The following is a 14,802-nucleotide window of genomic DNA, read 5'->3' on the forward strand; positions in this document are numbered from 1 at the left end:
GAATCCCAAATGCTTTAATTTTTTAGTTTATTATTTTCAACAAAAACTAGGTAGTGTAAGCGCCTAGCGTTGCTTTAAGGCAACACTTAATATCTCAGAAATTAAATATCTCAGAAAAAATATTTTATGAAATTTTTTATTATTTAAACACAGTTCATTATTATTATTGCAAAAAATAATACAAAATCAATAATTTATTAATCTCGGCGCTAATGGGTTAATAGGAAAGTACATAATGTGACACCTCATTTAACAGCTTTTGAAATACTGATTACAAAAATGTATAATATTAAATTGCTTTTTAAATGCATCATTTTTTTTCGAATCCTAAGAGAACTAATGAGTATTTTTGAAAAATTTAAACGCAGAATAAAAGATTACATTATTACTGAGGGCCGAAAGTCCCTTAGAATAAACAAAAAGTTTCATTTGAAATTAAAAATCGTACTAAATTGTCTCTTCGTTTTCACCCCTGTAACTTATTAAAATAAACATTATAGAAGTTTTTAGGGACTTTCGGCCCTCAGTAATAATGTAATATTTCATTCTGAGTTTAAATTTTTAAAAATTCATATTAGTTTTCGCAGAATTAAAAAAAATTATTGCGTTAAAAAAGCATTGGATCGAAATTTTGCGCAAGTATTACACATTTTTGTAATCAGTATTTCAAAAGTTTTAAGTGAGGTGTCACATGATACTTGTACGTGCTCTTTCAAAAAAATCAAAGTTATAACTCTGCCCTGTTAAGAATAGAAGTCGTAACTGACAAAATCCCTATTTTGAGATATTCGATGTTTTAGATTTGATTAATTGCCATCCACTGTAATGACCCATTAAAAATCTTGTTACAACATAGCAATATATTTTTTGAATACAAATTTAATGAGTGCGTGCAATTTTCTTTCAGAGTATTGGAAATTAGACTTTTGATAGATACGACATTTAATCGTAAAAAATCATAAAAATAAGGTAAAGTAAAAAGTCTTATCTTAATCAAAGTTATAGTTTATTAAGATAAACAAAATAACATAAAGTCATAATCAGTTTTTTAAATCATGTAGAGCTCCAGGTTCCATTGAAGTTGGTAAATTATTCCAAAACGTTTGTCTGATTTTAGGCATGAGCCACACAGTTTGGATATAATTAGTTGTTTTCTTTCAGTCGTTATGCCTCTAGGAATGGACTTGGGTGAAGGTTTTGTCATTCCCTGTTTTGCAATCTTTGCATTTAGAATGTTTACTTCACTTTCTGTCTCTGAGGTGAAACTGGTTTTGTACGAAAAAGTATATTTACCTCTAGAAAAATTTACTTAAACCATTTGATTTAGGTATGGCCTGGGATTAATTTTATTCAGTTTATATGCAGAAGTACCATCTTGCCATTCAAAAAAGTCAGCTAATTCCATAACAATTACTTTAGCATTACTTGCTGCATTTGCTACTGCATCCGAAAAGTCTTTAAAATCGTATATTTTACCCATTTGCTATATGGAGCGTTCCACTTGGTGGAGGAATGAGTCCGCAGCCATGAAGGTATGGCCAGGCTCAAAATACTTGATACATACTTAATTTTTCAAGTGCGATATCCTCAGAGTTTACAATAAACGTAAAGAAAGCAAACAAAGCCCAGTTTTTGTTTTGAGCAGAGAAAAGCAGTTAATTTTCTTTTTTTTTTTTTCTCATTGCTAGGCTCTCTTTAAATTTCTTTCGTTTACGGATTTCCCCTGTTTTAGTTAAATTGTCTTTTTCCGCCCTTTCAACAGATACCTATATTATATCCACCAAGATTTCTGGAATAAGAAGTCTTCCTTACCTTCTTCTTCACCTTTGGAATCAGATTCTGCAGGAACAACACTTGCAGCTCTCAAAGTTATATCACTAATAGTCTTCATTTTATTGAAACATTTTCTGTTTAATTTCGGTTCCTCAATTTCTGCCGTCTCTGAATCTGACAAAATAAGATCGGGGTCATTATAATGCTGAAGTTTCTTCACGACACATCGTCGTAAACTATGTATTTTCTCCCTTTGTTGGTTATTTAAAATGTGCAGCATTTTAAATGCTCTGCTATTTGTGTCCATTGTTACTGGTTCAGTTAATAATCTTTAATGTAAACACACTGTAAAACACTATAACAATAAGATTAATACTATTCTTTTTCTCATGATCATCTTTCAGTGCGTCAGAGTTTTTCGATTTCTTTCTAACACATTAAATTGTATGTGACAGAAAAAAAGGCACGTAGGTGATTACATTTCGTCGGTGACATTTATAACATTTATTCTAGTTATTTTAGTTGTCGATAGATGGCGCCATAATAAAAAAACTAATTTTTTTTTTTTAGATAATAATATTACAAATATAATCTGTATAATTTATAAGACTATACAAATCAAAGAAAATACCATTTTATAAATGCAAGAAACACATTTGATTTGTTTTTATTCCAAATTGAAAATAAAATGTGACAACTGTCAGATTTAACTAAAATGTTATGTTAGAATAAATGTCATAAATGTGTATTATCACAGACCCCTTTTTCCTATCATTTGTTACGCACTGAAAAATGATCATGAAAAGGACAATAGTAAATAACTGAAAATTAAATATGCCGAATAACGCTTACAACCGTTTAATATTTAGGTTAAGAAACTAAAAGGCGGGAACACTATGAATAATTAGGTTAGATCTTCCTGTTGTTAGAATATTTTGTCGAAACTACACAATTGTTAAGCAAATTTGTCGTAACTACAAATCGTCTTGTGAAGATACGACTAAAAATTTTAACAAATGGAGATTCGACAAATTGGCTTAACATAAACTGTAAATCCGACAAAACTTTAAAGTGGAATAACTTATTTTTAAACAGCAGATAGGTCTTTCATTCTTAACATATAGAGGTAGATTATTTGACTACCAATGTGTTGGCGTTATAACCTAAAAAAACTCAAAATTGCAGATACGACTTCTATTCTTAACAGGGCAGAACTGTCACCTGAAGAACGATCGCGTAAAGTTCGAAACATGGATGCCATAATATACTATGACTATTTTAAAAATTGACCTGTCCGAGCGTTTTAGTTATGTGCTGACACCGGATGGCGGGAGAGGGGGTGGGGGGGGGGGAACACTTATTCCAGCGCACTGTGTATATTTTTAATAAACAATTTTATTAATCGACGCTAATTCTGCATACTAAAATGTCAACCGTTTCTTATGTTCCATTCAACCCAAATATGGTAATATTGTTTTGTTTTATTTTGTCTCTGGAGTAGTTATATTTTATGTTTTAGATATGAACTTTTTCTATCAATATCAATAACTTTTTATTTAAACTCCTGGATTTTTAGTAAAACTCACCTCACTAGCATCGATTTTATTTAAAATTTCATTATTTACTCTTTGTAGAATCTTCTATTTTTTTATTTTGTGGTTCAGATTGATTCAAAATAATTAATTCAAATATTTGTGCGTTGCCACTTTTAGTTTGAATTTTTGTTTGTCACAAAAAAATAGTAACCGATCAAATTATTGTATTTTAGGTTGGAATTATTTTTGTTTGTAGCTTTACTTTAATTAATTAATTAACTAATAGTTTAAATCAGACTTATTATATCATTAATAAGAAGCGTAGTGAATATACATATATCAGCTTACTGAAACACTAGTTTCAAATGGTTATATGTATTTGCTTTGTTTCAAAACAAAAAATTTAGAATATCTGGGACATGTAATGAGAAACCAAGAACGTTACGGCCTTCTCCAAGAGAAGGTAAATGGTGAAAGAGAACCGGGAGGAAGACGCATTTCTTGGCTTCTTTCCGAAAGTGGTATAACACGACTAGCACTGCATGAACGGTTTCGCGCTACGGTAAACAAAGTCAAGATAGCCATGATGATCGCCAACATCCGAAACGGATAGGCGCTTTAAGAAGAAGAATATTTGATTTATTCCTTAACTTTATTAACAACTTTCTGGGAACGTGTGTTGTTAACGCGACATTACACTCTGCTCACTTTTCCGATGCATATTTGTCAATGGTGACGAAAATGAACCACCTACACCAGAAGTGACGACAAGCGAAAAAATAAACATTGAGCAGGGAGGAGCAAAGGAAAAATTAAGGAAATAAAAAAAATAGAAAACCACCAGGAGAGGACAGAATAGCCAGTGAACTCTTATAATATCGGAACCGGAAATTCACAGAGGAATACAAAAATCCTACAAGTTGATGTTTCGTGGACCTTAATAAGGCGTTTTAGACAGTAAAAAATAAGAACGTAATCTAATTATTTTATGTAAAAGAGCTACCTATAGGATCGAAAATATCTACCAGAACAACACCACAGAGTAAAAGTGGAAGAAGAACTTACTGACCCAATTGGCAATAGTATAAGACAGAGGGAGTCCCCTATTGTTCAACCTGTTCATAGATGAAATATTAAAAAATATAAGAACTAAAAGGATATACTCCGTTAAAATGTTACATTTTTTAAGCCATACCTTGTATTTGTTAGAGGAGTCAATTTTATTTCTTTAATATGTAGGGGGGATCAGTAGAAGCTTAAGTTCAAGTTTTTGGGGTCGCCACCCTTGTCCCCCGGCCGCCATCTTGGAAACGGGGTGCAAAGGGGTTTCGCGCTATATCTCGTTAACTACCAACCCTACAGAAAATCTAATTCAACATAAAATGTAGCAAACTAAATTTTATACAATCTTGTTTGTATTACTTTTTATCGTCAAGTGACCAAAAAAAGATATAAACAAAAATATGTAAAAATTTTTTAACAAGTTTCCTTTTGGAAGTTATAACTTTTTTTCAGTTCATTTTAAAATAAAATAACACTTTAGCAATTTTGTAGAGGGTTTTTTGGCAAACAATTTCTACTATAAAGTTGTTTAATTTTATTTGTGTATATAGGTTTTACAGTGCTCCAAACTTGACCAGATTCTCGAATGCTCATAGGGATACAATAAAAACAAAAGTTAGGCTTACTTTTCTATCTATATATATTTGGTATTTATACAATTTAATATGATTTTAACATTCCTATGCTATTATTGTTCTGTTTTTGGCCTTTCTCCCCACTATAAAACTTATAACCCTAAGCATATATAGAAAAGGCCCAAGAAGTTGTTTGAGGACAAATTCGCCGGTTCAGAAGAAGAATAACGAAACCGCAAAATGCAAAATTCTTAAGAAGAGAAAAAAAACGATTTTTGATATTAAAATCATAAAGTATGATCAAAATTAGCCATTCATCACACCGTAGTCAGGATCTCGAGATTTAAGCGTTTTTGGGTTGTCCCGCTTGTCTATGAAGTAACATAACTTTTTTCCTATTACATATTTTTTGTTAAAGTTTGCAAAAAAACTTCTTCATGAATTATATTTTATTGTTGTGTTGGTTAAAATTATAATATAAAAAGTTTGCCAGTCAACATTTTTAAGTAAACATGAAACTAGCGAAATATGATGACAAAATGTTTAAAAATTAACAACTTCTTTTTTAATGTGTTTAAATATTTTGTACAAATTTCATTGTTATCTACATACTTCAGATATGACACAGTAAATTTTCAAAAGGAAATATTTACAGCGACCAAAGATACAGCGAGGTAAATTTGAAAAATCATCAAAATTGATTTTTGGATTTTTTTATAAAATTTGACTTTTGAACATGTTCCACCACCTCTAGATAAAAATAAACTTCATATTCAGATTCAGCGACCTCGAAAACATAAAAATGGACCAAAATTCACCTTAAATTTGATTTTCGTGGTTGGCATAACGGTTGATGCCTCTCGCCTAATTATATGGAGAGAAAAATATTTATTTTTATTGTATTCCTATGAGAATTCGAGAATTTGGTCAAGTTTTAAGCGCTGTAAAACCTAGATAACAAATAAAATTTAACAACTTTATAGTAAAAATTTTTCATGGATAAATCCTCTACAAAATCGCTATGATGTTATTTTATTGTGAAGTGAACGGAAAAAAAGTTATAACCTCTAAAAGGAAACTTCTTACAAAATTTTCTCTTATTTTTGTTTATAACTTTTTTGCTGATCACTAGACGATAAAAAGTAATAGATATAAAATTGTAGAAAATTTAACTTGCTACATTTTATGTGTGATTAAATTTTCTGTAGGATTGCTAGTTTAGGAGATAGAACGCGAAAGCCCTTTGCACCACTTTTTCCAATATGTCGGCCGGGGGACAAGGATGGCGACCCCAAAAACTTAAACTTAAGCTTCTACTAAACCCCCCTATATATTAAAAGAATAAAATTGACTCCTCTAAGAAATGCAACACTAAATGTAACATTTCAATGAACTAATACCAAATGAGAGAAAAATAACCTGCTATAGGTATAGACGACGCGACGCAATCCTAATCTCTCAAAGTAAAGATGATTTTTTATAACGTCTGCTGCACAAATTTAATATAACCGCCAAAATATTTAACACGTTAATTTTTTCAAAAAAGGATGTACGGTTATAACAACAAATCTACTTAGATGTTAATTAGAGCTGGTGGGTCAGATAATAGAATAATTTATGTAATTTTAATATCTAGGCATCTAGTAGGGACAGCTCCTAGATGCCAGAAGTGGAAGATCAAGTGAAGCCGCAGTTTTCCTGAATGAAACAATATACGGAAAATAAATGAAAGACAGAATTTTCCAAATAGTCAATAGACCAATATTAATATACGAGGCAGAAACACGACCCGACACAAAGAGAACACAAAGAATTCTAGAAACAGTAGAAATGAAAACCCTTAAAAATATCAAGGGTAAGACACTATGGGACAGAGCTGTAAGTACATGTGTACGACGAAGGTGCAAGGTGGGGTACTTCAAGGACTGATAGCAAATACTGTAGTAAAGATAGCAAGAGACGGTTTCCCAACAAGAGCACGATAAGTGGGAAGATCATAAAATAATGAAACTACAACCTACTGAAGGCACCTTGAAAAACAGATACAGATACAAACACATACACAGCTATGTCTACACAAGAAAAAAATATTGTTTTTTCTATACGCAATATCTTATTTATGTCTTGATGATATAGGACAATTACGCCTTTAACTATAAAAATTTCTAGTAAATAAAAAAAAATTATAGTACTAAAACATTTTAGTCTAGGCGCCAAATAGAAGTCACCGTGTCATTTTCAATTCTGATGGACAAACTTAACGGTTTCTTATGGATTTTGGGCTGCTGATTACGAATTTCGAGGGTGGATTTCGATCCGAGTGGTTAAAAAATTGTTATAAACAATTTAATTGTTTATAAATTATTTATAAGGCTCTGGCTCATAAACTAAAAGAGATAAAAAAAATGTTTTAAATAAAATTTATTCCCTAATAAAAAACGAGGAAACAACCGTTTACTAAACTTAAATCCGACAATTAGAACTCAAGCTATTGTAAAATTAGTGCACAATGCAAATTGCAAATTGCAAAATAAGTATTTTTCGAATCTTTACCGATCGTAACTCGGCTTCTACGCATGAAAATGAGCCTTGTAAGGTGTGCTTTTAAAGCTTAATTAAGAGGCTTCCAAACAAAGTGTGTTAAATTATTTGATCTTCATTTGTTTTAAAGTTATACCCGTTTGAAGTTATAATTTTCTTAAAAAAATTGTACATTAATTTGTTTATAAAGGTTTCAAGCAAACTTGAGCTATAAACATTTATACTTTACTTAACAATAATGATAAAACAACTCAAAAGGAACAATTTGAGCTTAAGAAAATGTTCGTAAGTTTATTTTTGGCTAAGATGTCGATATTTTAATGGCGCGCTATGAGGCGCAAGATTGGCTCATAGTCAAGTAATTATGTATTCTTCGACGCTTTATCGATCGTAACTCGGCTTCTACGCATGAAAATGAGCCAATATGTAATATCCATATAAAAATGGATCGAGTTATTTTGCAGCATCATCATTGCATATGAAACGAGCATTTATGATGTGGCGGCATACACACAATTGACGGGACTTGATGATGCTGCAAAAGAACTAGATCCACTTTATATGGATATCATATAGATAATTGGACTCTGAAGCCTCAAAAAGTTTTAGTAGTTTTACTGCCTGCAAGAACAGACTTGTACCACCATGTAACTGTTAAAATTTCGCTAAGAACTTATGCAGATGTAAAAAAGCTGATATTCCCTGTATATCTGTAGGCAGATTTGCAGATGCATGAAAAAAATGTTTGTAAAAATAGTATTAATAAATAATATCAACTTACTTTTTAGTTATACTTCTGAAATATTAGTTCTTAATGTTTTTTTCTCATTTAGTGCAAAAAATAGAAGACAATGTAAATAGAATGAAAGGTGATACGAGGTACAGTATGATGATTTAATTATAAGAATTATATGATAAAATTTTATTAGGATCTTCAAAAATAAAAAATGAAGATGACGTATGTATACATAGAAATTAAAATTTGCATAGAGAAGTTAGCTCGTGAACCTTTACGCGGTGAGCCGATCTTGCGCCTCATAGCGCGCGCCATTAAAATATCGACATCTTGGCCAAAAATAAACTTATGAACATTTTCGTAACCTCAAATTGTTCCTTTTGAGATTTTCTACCATTATTGTTTATTAAAGTATAAATGTATATAGCTCAAATTTTCTTGAAACCCTTATAAACAAATGAATGTATAATATTTTTAAGAAAATTGTAACTTCAAACGGGTATAACTTTAAAACAAATGAAGATCAAGTAATTTAACAAAATTTATTTGGAAGCCTGTTAATTAAGCTTTAAAACGACACCTTTTAAGACTTATTTGCATATGCGTAGAAGCCGAGTTACGATCGATAAAGCTTCGAAAAATACTTATTTTGCAATTTGCAATTTGCATTGTGCATTAATTTTACAATATCTTGAGTTATAATTGTTAGATTTAAGTTTAGTAAACGGTTTTTTCTTCGTTTTTTATTAAGGAACAAATTTTATTTGAAACATTTTTTTATCTCTTTTAGTTTATGAGCCAGAGCCTTATAAACAATTTATAAACAATTAAATTGTTTATAACAATTTTTTGACCACTCGGATCGAAATCGCCCCTCAAAATTCGTAATCAGCAGCCAAAAATCCATAAGAAACCGTTGAGTTTGTCCATCAGAATTGAATATGACACGGTGACCCCTCTGGCGCCTAGACTATTTCAGATTTACTATTTTTCTGTATAAGCTTAAAAACCATATTTACTTTTAGGTCCGGTGAAGAAACTTATGGAATCCAAAATATTCGTAGTTCTAAGCAACTTCGTTTATGGTATTTATTTAACCCACTTTTTATTCTTAGTATTAATTAATAAATTTAATACGGAGCCTATATACATAAACTTATGGAAAATGGTAAGCAATTTACACATTATTAACATTTAAAATATAAACATAAAGTTAACACAAGTAGTATCAATGGAATTTAATTTGTATTAACACCACCTTCTCAATGTTCTAGTTCTCAAAGTTCTCAAAGTTCAAAGTTCTTTAGTGCAGTGTACTAATTTTTTTCCTGTGAATCCCATCACGTTCTTAAAATTCAACCTTAAGTAGGGAATACCTCAAACAAACTAGACATCAAGTTATTGAAAAACGACACCATACAACAGACACTACAAAAAGAGTTAAACAAAATTATAGGATATATTGACCACCACATAATTAGCGATTTCGATGGCATAAACGTCCTGTGGAAATCTATTAAAGAACAAACGGACAATGTAACAGAAAAACATCTAAAACATCACCCAAAAATAACAAACACGAATGGAAAACAGAAGAGATTTTACAATTAATGGACAAACGAAAAGAATACAAAAAACTAAATAGAATAATTAGAAAAAAAATAACCAAGGAAAAAGAGAACTAGCTGGAAACAAAATGCGTCTACATAGAAGAACTACAACAACTGCGTGATTTTTTTATTTTACATAAAAAGGGAAAAGAGTTTACATCAACTACAAAGAGAACAACATTACACAACCTTGCTGAACACAGATGGCAAAATACTAGAATCAAAGGAAAATAAAAAAACGGGAAAACTATATCAAAATTCTTTTTAACGGCATACGAACAGAACCAACTAGATTGGACAACAACAACGAAGGACCAGCAATTATTAATAGACGAGGGCATTTAGCACAAAATAAATAAATTTTTAAAAACAGCACATAGAGACTTGCAGTTTTTTGCATTATTTTCAGGATGACGTCAGAAAAAAAGTCTACTATTCAAAAATAGGTGAAAATGCATAATTGCACTGTAAAGTGCATAAAATGCATCTAAAATTGCACAAATATAAAAATAAAGTCAAAATCAGTATACTAAGGAACAAAATTTATTATTTGGGTGGTTTTTGGGGTCACTGAATACGATTACGCAATCAGAAATGACGCCCGGATCACCTGGTGTCCAAGGTCAGTGCAAGAGATGTCATCTTCTAAAGTTTCGATGGTTTTCGGCATTAAATCGATGCAAACGGATTACTCACGGGTTTTAGGGGTCACTAAGTACTAATATGCCATCAGAATTTACCTTCGGAGTACCTGGTGCCCAGGGTCGCTACTAAGGCACGTCATCTTCTGGAGATTCGAGAGATTTCTGCACTAAATTGATGCAACTGGAATATTCGGGGGATTTTTGAGGTTATTAAACACGAATATGCCATCAGAACAGACCTCTGGATCAGCTGGTGCCCAAGATCAATGCAAAGGACGTCATCTTCTGGACTTTCGAGGGCTTTCGGGATTAAATTGGTGCAAACGGATTAATTGGGGGTTTTTGAGGTCACCAAACACGAATATGCCATCAAAATAGACTACCAGGATTACCTGGTGCCTAAGGTCACTGCAAGGGATATCATCTTCTGGAGTTTCGGGGCTTTCGGTATTAAATTGATGCAAACGGATTACTTACGGGTTTATGGGGTCGCTAAACACGAAAAGACCATCACAATTGAATTCATTCCGGAGTACCTGGCGCCCAGGATCGCTACTAAGGTATCTTCTGGGGTTTCGAGGGATTTCGGCATTTAATTGATGCAAATGGATTACTGTAGGGTTTTTGAGGTCGCTAAACACGAATATGCCACCAGAACCGACCCACCGTGCACCTGGAGCCCAAGGTCACTGCAGGGGACGTCCTCTTCTGGAGTTTTGAGGGATTTTGGCATTAAATTGATAAAAATGGGGGTTTTTGAGGTATTAGACACGAAAATGCCATCAGAACAGACCACCGAATCACCTGGTGCTCAAGGTCATTGCAAGGGACGTCATCTTCTGGGGTTTCGAGAAATTTCGGTATGAAATTGATGCAAACGGATTACTTACGGGTTTTTGGGGTCGCTAAACACGAATATGCCATCATCATTGAACTTCGGAATACCTGGTGCCCAGGGTAGCTACCAGGGCACGTCATATTCTGGGGTTTCGAGGGCTTCCGGAATTTAATTGATGCAAATGGATTACTGGAGGGATTTTGAGGTAGCTAAACACGAATATGCCATCACAACTGACCCCCTGTGCACCTGGTGTCCAAGGTCACTACAAGGTACGTCATCTTGTGAAGTTTTAATTAATTTCGGCATTAAATTGATGAAAATGAACATAAATTACTCGGGGGTTTTTGAGGTCGGTAAACACTAATATGCCATCAAAACAGACCATCTTAGAGCCTGTTGCCCAGGGTCACCTCAAGGGGCGTTATCCGCTATATAGGCGAGGTTTTCTTCTAGAGTTTCGAAAGTTGAGGCAAATAGATTACTCACGGGTTTTTGGGTTTGCTGAAGACAAATACGCCGTCAGAACAAACACCGGAGCACCTGGTACCTAAGGTATATCAGCTTATGGAGATTAGAAAAATTTTGTACCTACTAAATTGATGTAAACGAATTGCTCATGGCCCTAGAAAGCCCTAGAAACTCCAGAAGATGACGACCCTTACATTGGCCTTGGGCACCAGGTGATCCTAAGGTCTGTCCTTATGGAATATTCGTGTTTAACCACCTCAAAAACCCCCGAGTAGTCCAGTTACATTAATTTAGTGCCGAAATCCCTCGAAACTCCAGGAGATGACGTGCCTTAGTAGCGATCCTGTGCATCAGGTACTCCGGAGGTCAATTCTGATATCTTATTCGTATTTAGCGACCGTTAAAACCCGTGAGTCATCCGTTTGCATCGATTTAATGTCGAAAACCATCGAAACTCCAGAAGACGACGTCTCTTGCCGTGACCTTGGGCACCAGGTGATCCGGGGATCAGTTCTGATGGCGTAATCGTATTCAGTGACCCCAAAAACTCCCCAAGTAATAATTTGTTCCCTTAGTATACTGATTTTGACTTTATTTTAATATTTATGCAATTTTTGTATGCCTTTTATGCACTTTACAGTGAAATTATGCATTTCCACCCATATTTGAATAGTAAACTTTTTCCTGGCGTGATTCTGAACATAATGCAAAAAACTGCAAGTCTCTAGGTGCTGTATTTAAAAATTTATTTATTCGGGTGTTTTTAGTGCTAAATGCCCTGGTCTATAAATGTGAAATTATAAATTCCACTTATCAACTCAAAACAAATAAAAGCCCAGGTCCACATGGAATATACCCAGAAACGTTAAGATTAATCAGTGAAGAAAATATCGAAATATTTTTCCTTTTATTTAATCGCATTTATGATATACGAAAAATACCGTAAGACTGGCTAGAGTCAATGTTCATCCCACTCCCAAAAAAGCCAAACCCACAACACTGCAATGAGTTCCGTCTGAAAAACCTTATGATTCATGCCGTAAAAGTCGAAATCGAAAAATACAGCAAACTACTAAAAAAATTTTACTGGAACCAAAACGCCATAGTTAAGATCGAAAGTTCCACATCCTCAGAAATAGAACCTCGGAGGGAAGTTAGACAAGAATATGTTTTTTCACCCCTGCTATTTAATCTTTATCCCCGAGTTTCTACTTATATAGGCACTGGAATATTCCAAGGATGGAGTCAAGGTGAATAGCGTAAATATCAACAGCATCAGATACGCCGATGATACGGTGTTGATTGCGGATTTCGACTTTGGTCTACAAAGACTTATCTACTAGATCAACTGGACATGTGAGCAATTTGGTATGAAAATTAACATTAAAAAAAGGAAAGTGAAGTCAATCCGAAAAACCCAAAATGTACCTCAACCTTCCACAATAAACGGGCACATTTTAGAACAGGTCAATAGATTTAAGTACCTGAGATATTGGATCGATAGCAGCCTAAATCCTAATCTACAAATAAGATCGAGAATAGAACAGGCCAGAAAGTCTTTCGAAAAATCAAGTAACTGCTTTATGATTCTCGAATAAAACTCGAAATTCGACTACGTTTATCAAAATGGTATGTCTGGTCGACTCTTCTCTATGCAGTTGAGATATGGACCCTTAAAACACCAACGGTAAATAAATTGTAGGCTTTTTAACCTTTAACTACACGCGCTGGCGTATTTTGTACGCCAGATATACGAATTCTACTGCAAATATATTTAAAAATTTAATTTTTGTCCTTGTTTATTTATCTAACCTATCACTGGAATGTGCTTTACAATAATTGGTTTTAGTTTCGTTACAATCGGCGTTCTGGGAAGATCGTAATTTACAGTTTATTATTAATTTGTTGTTTCCGGTGGTGGACAATATACGCCATGATTATAGTAATATAAGTAGTATTATAAATACATATTTCAATTGTTTTTTAGTCATTATGGCACAAAATATATTTTTTTATAAACAATATTTTTTCATGTAAAAAGTCACATTTCAAAAAAATTTTTATTGGTAATTTTATTTATCATGGAATCAGATTCCAGTTATAAATCCCAATTGGCTTACTGAAAAGGAATTCCAAGTATTCGCTGATGCCGAATAAGGTTTATATAACAAACAACTAAGTGTATTTAAAAAAAAAAAGATAAACAAATCCGCTGTTTTTAAGTGTATTTTCTTGTGGCGTAGAAAGTACGCCACGCGTGTAGTTATGTTATGATTTGATGCGCGGGTAGTTAAAGGTTAAATACGAATCTACCGGAGAATCCTCAAAATTTCATGGACACCGCATAGCTCAAACGAAGAAGTGCTGCATATACTTAATAGGCAAGGAAAGCGAAATTTTTAACACATATGAAAGAACAACATCATACCTAGGCCACATACTGAGAAATAATAAGTACCAATATCCTCAACTAATAGTGAAAGGAAAGATCGATGGAAAGAGTGGACTGGGACGGAAAAGACTCTCGTGGCTCAGAAACATCCGACAATGAACATGGCTGAAATTTGAACAGCTAATGAGAATAGCTGAAGACAAAGAAGAGTTTGCAATTGTAGTAGCCAACCTTCGTTGAGGAGAGGACACTTTAAGGTACGGACATACCGAAGTTACATGGATGTGCTCGGTGTAGGTAGCGGTCGCTATATCGATGTCAAAACAAACCTTCATTTTCTTATGAGATCGCACATACCAAGGATGTTTCACTCAGAACATAATAGTTTGATTTACATGGCAATCGAGCTGTTAATCGCGTGGTAAATTACAGGTTTCTTTGTGGTTTTCATACCACGTGACATTCTTGGTAATGAATAAAAATATAATAAATATAATAAAAATAATAAAAATTTGGTGATTTTTTACAAAAAAATTAAGGATGAGCTGGTAGATTTGGTGTTTTTAATTCCCCCATTATGGAATACACGCCATAAAGAACATCATAATACACCTGTGAGGCATGG

General features: G+C 33.2%; 1 protein-coding gene across 4 annotated transcripts in view; it reads left to right on the forward strand.

Moving 5' to 3' along the window:
* Positions 1-14,802, forward strand: part of LOC126884024 (O-acyltransferase like protein-like) — a 190,726-nt gene that overhangs the window by 158,268 nt on the left and 17,656 nt on the right. For all 4 annotated transcript variants that reach the window (XM_050649807.1, XM_050649808.1, XM_050649810.1 and 1 more), the window contains one exon: positions 9,248-9,390. In XM_050649807.1, coding sequence (XP_050505764.1) covers positions 9,248-9,390 — 143 coding nt within the window. The remainder of the gene's footprint in view (positions 1-9,247; positions 9,391-14,802) is intronic.

The sequence above is a fragment of the Diabrotica virgifera genome, chromosome 4 (assembly GCF_917563875.1).
Source record: "Diabrotica virgifera virgifera chromosome 4, PGI_DIABVI_V3a".
Classification (NCBI taxonomy): Eukaryota; Metazoa; Arthropoda; class Insecta; order Coleoptera; family Chrysomelidae; genus Diabrotica; species Diabrotica virgifera.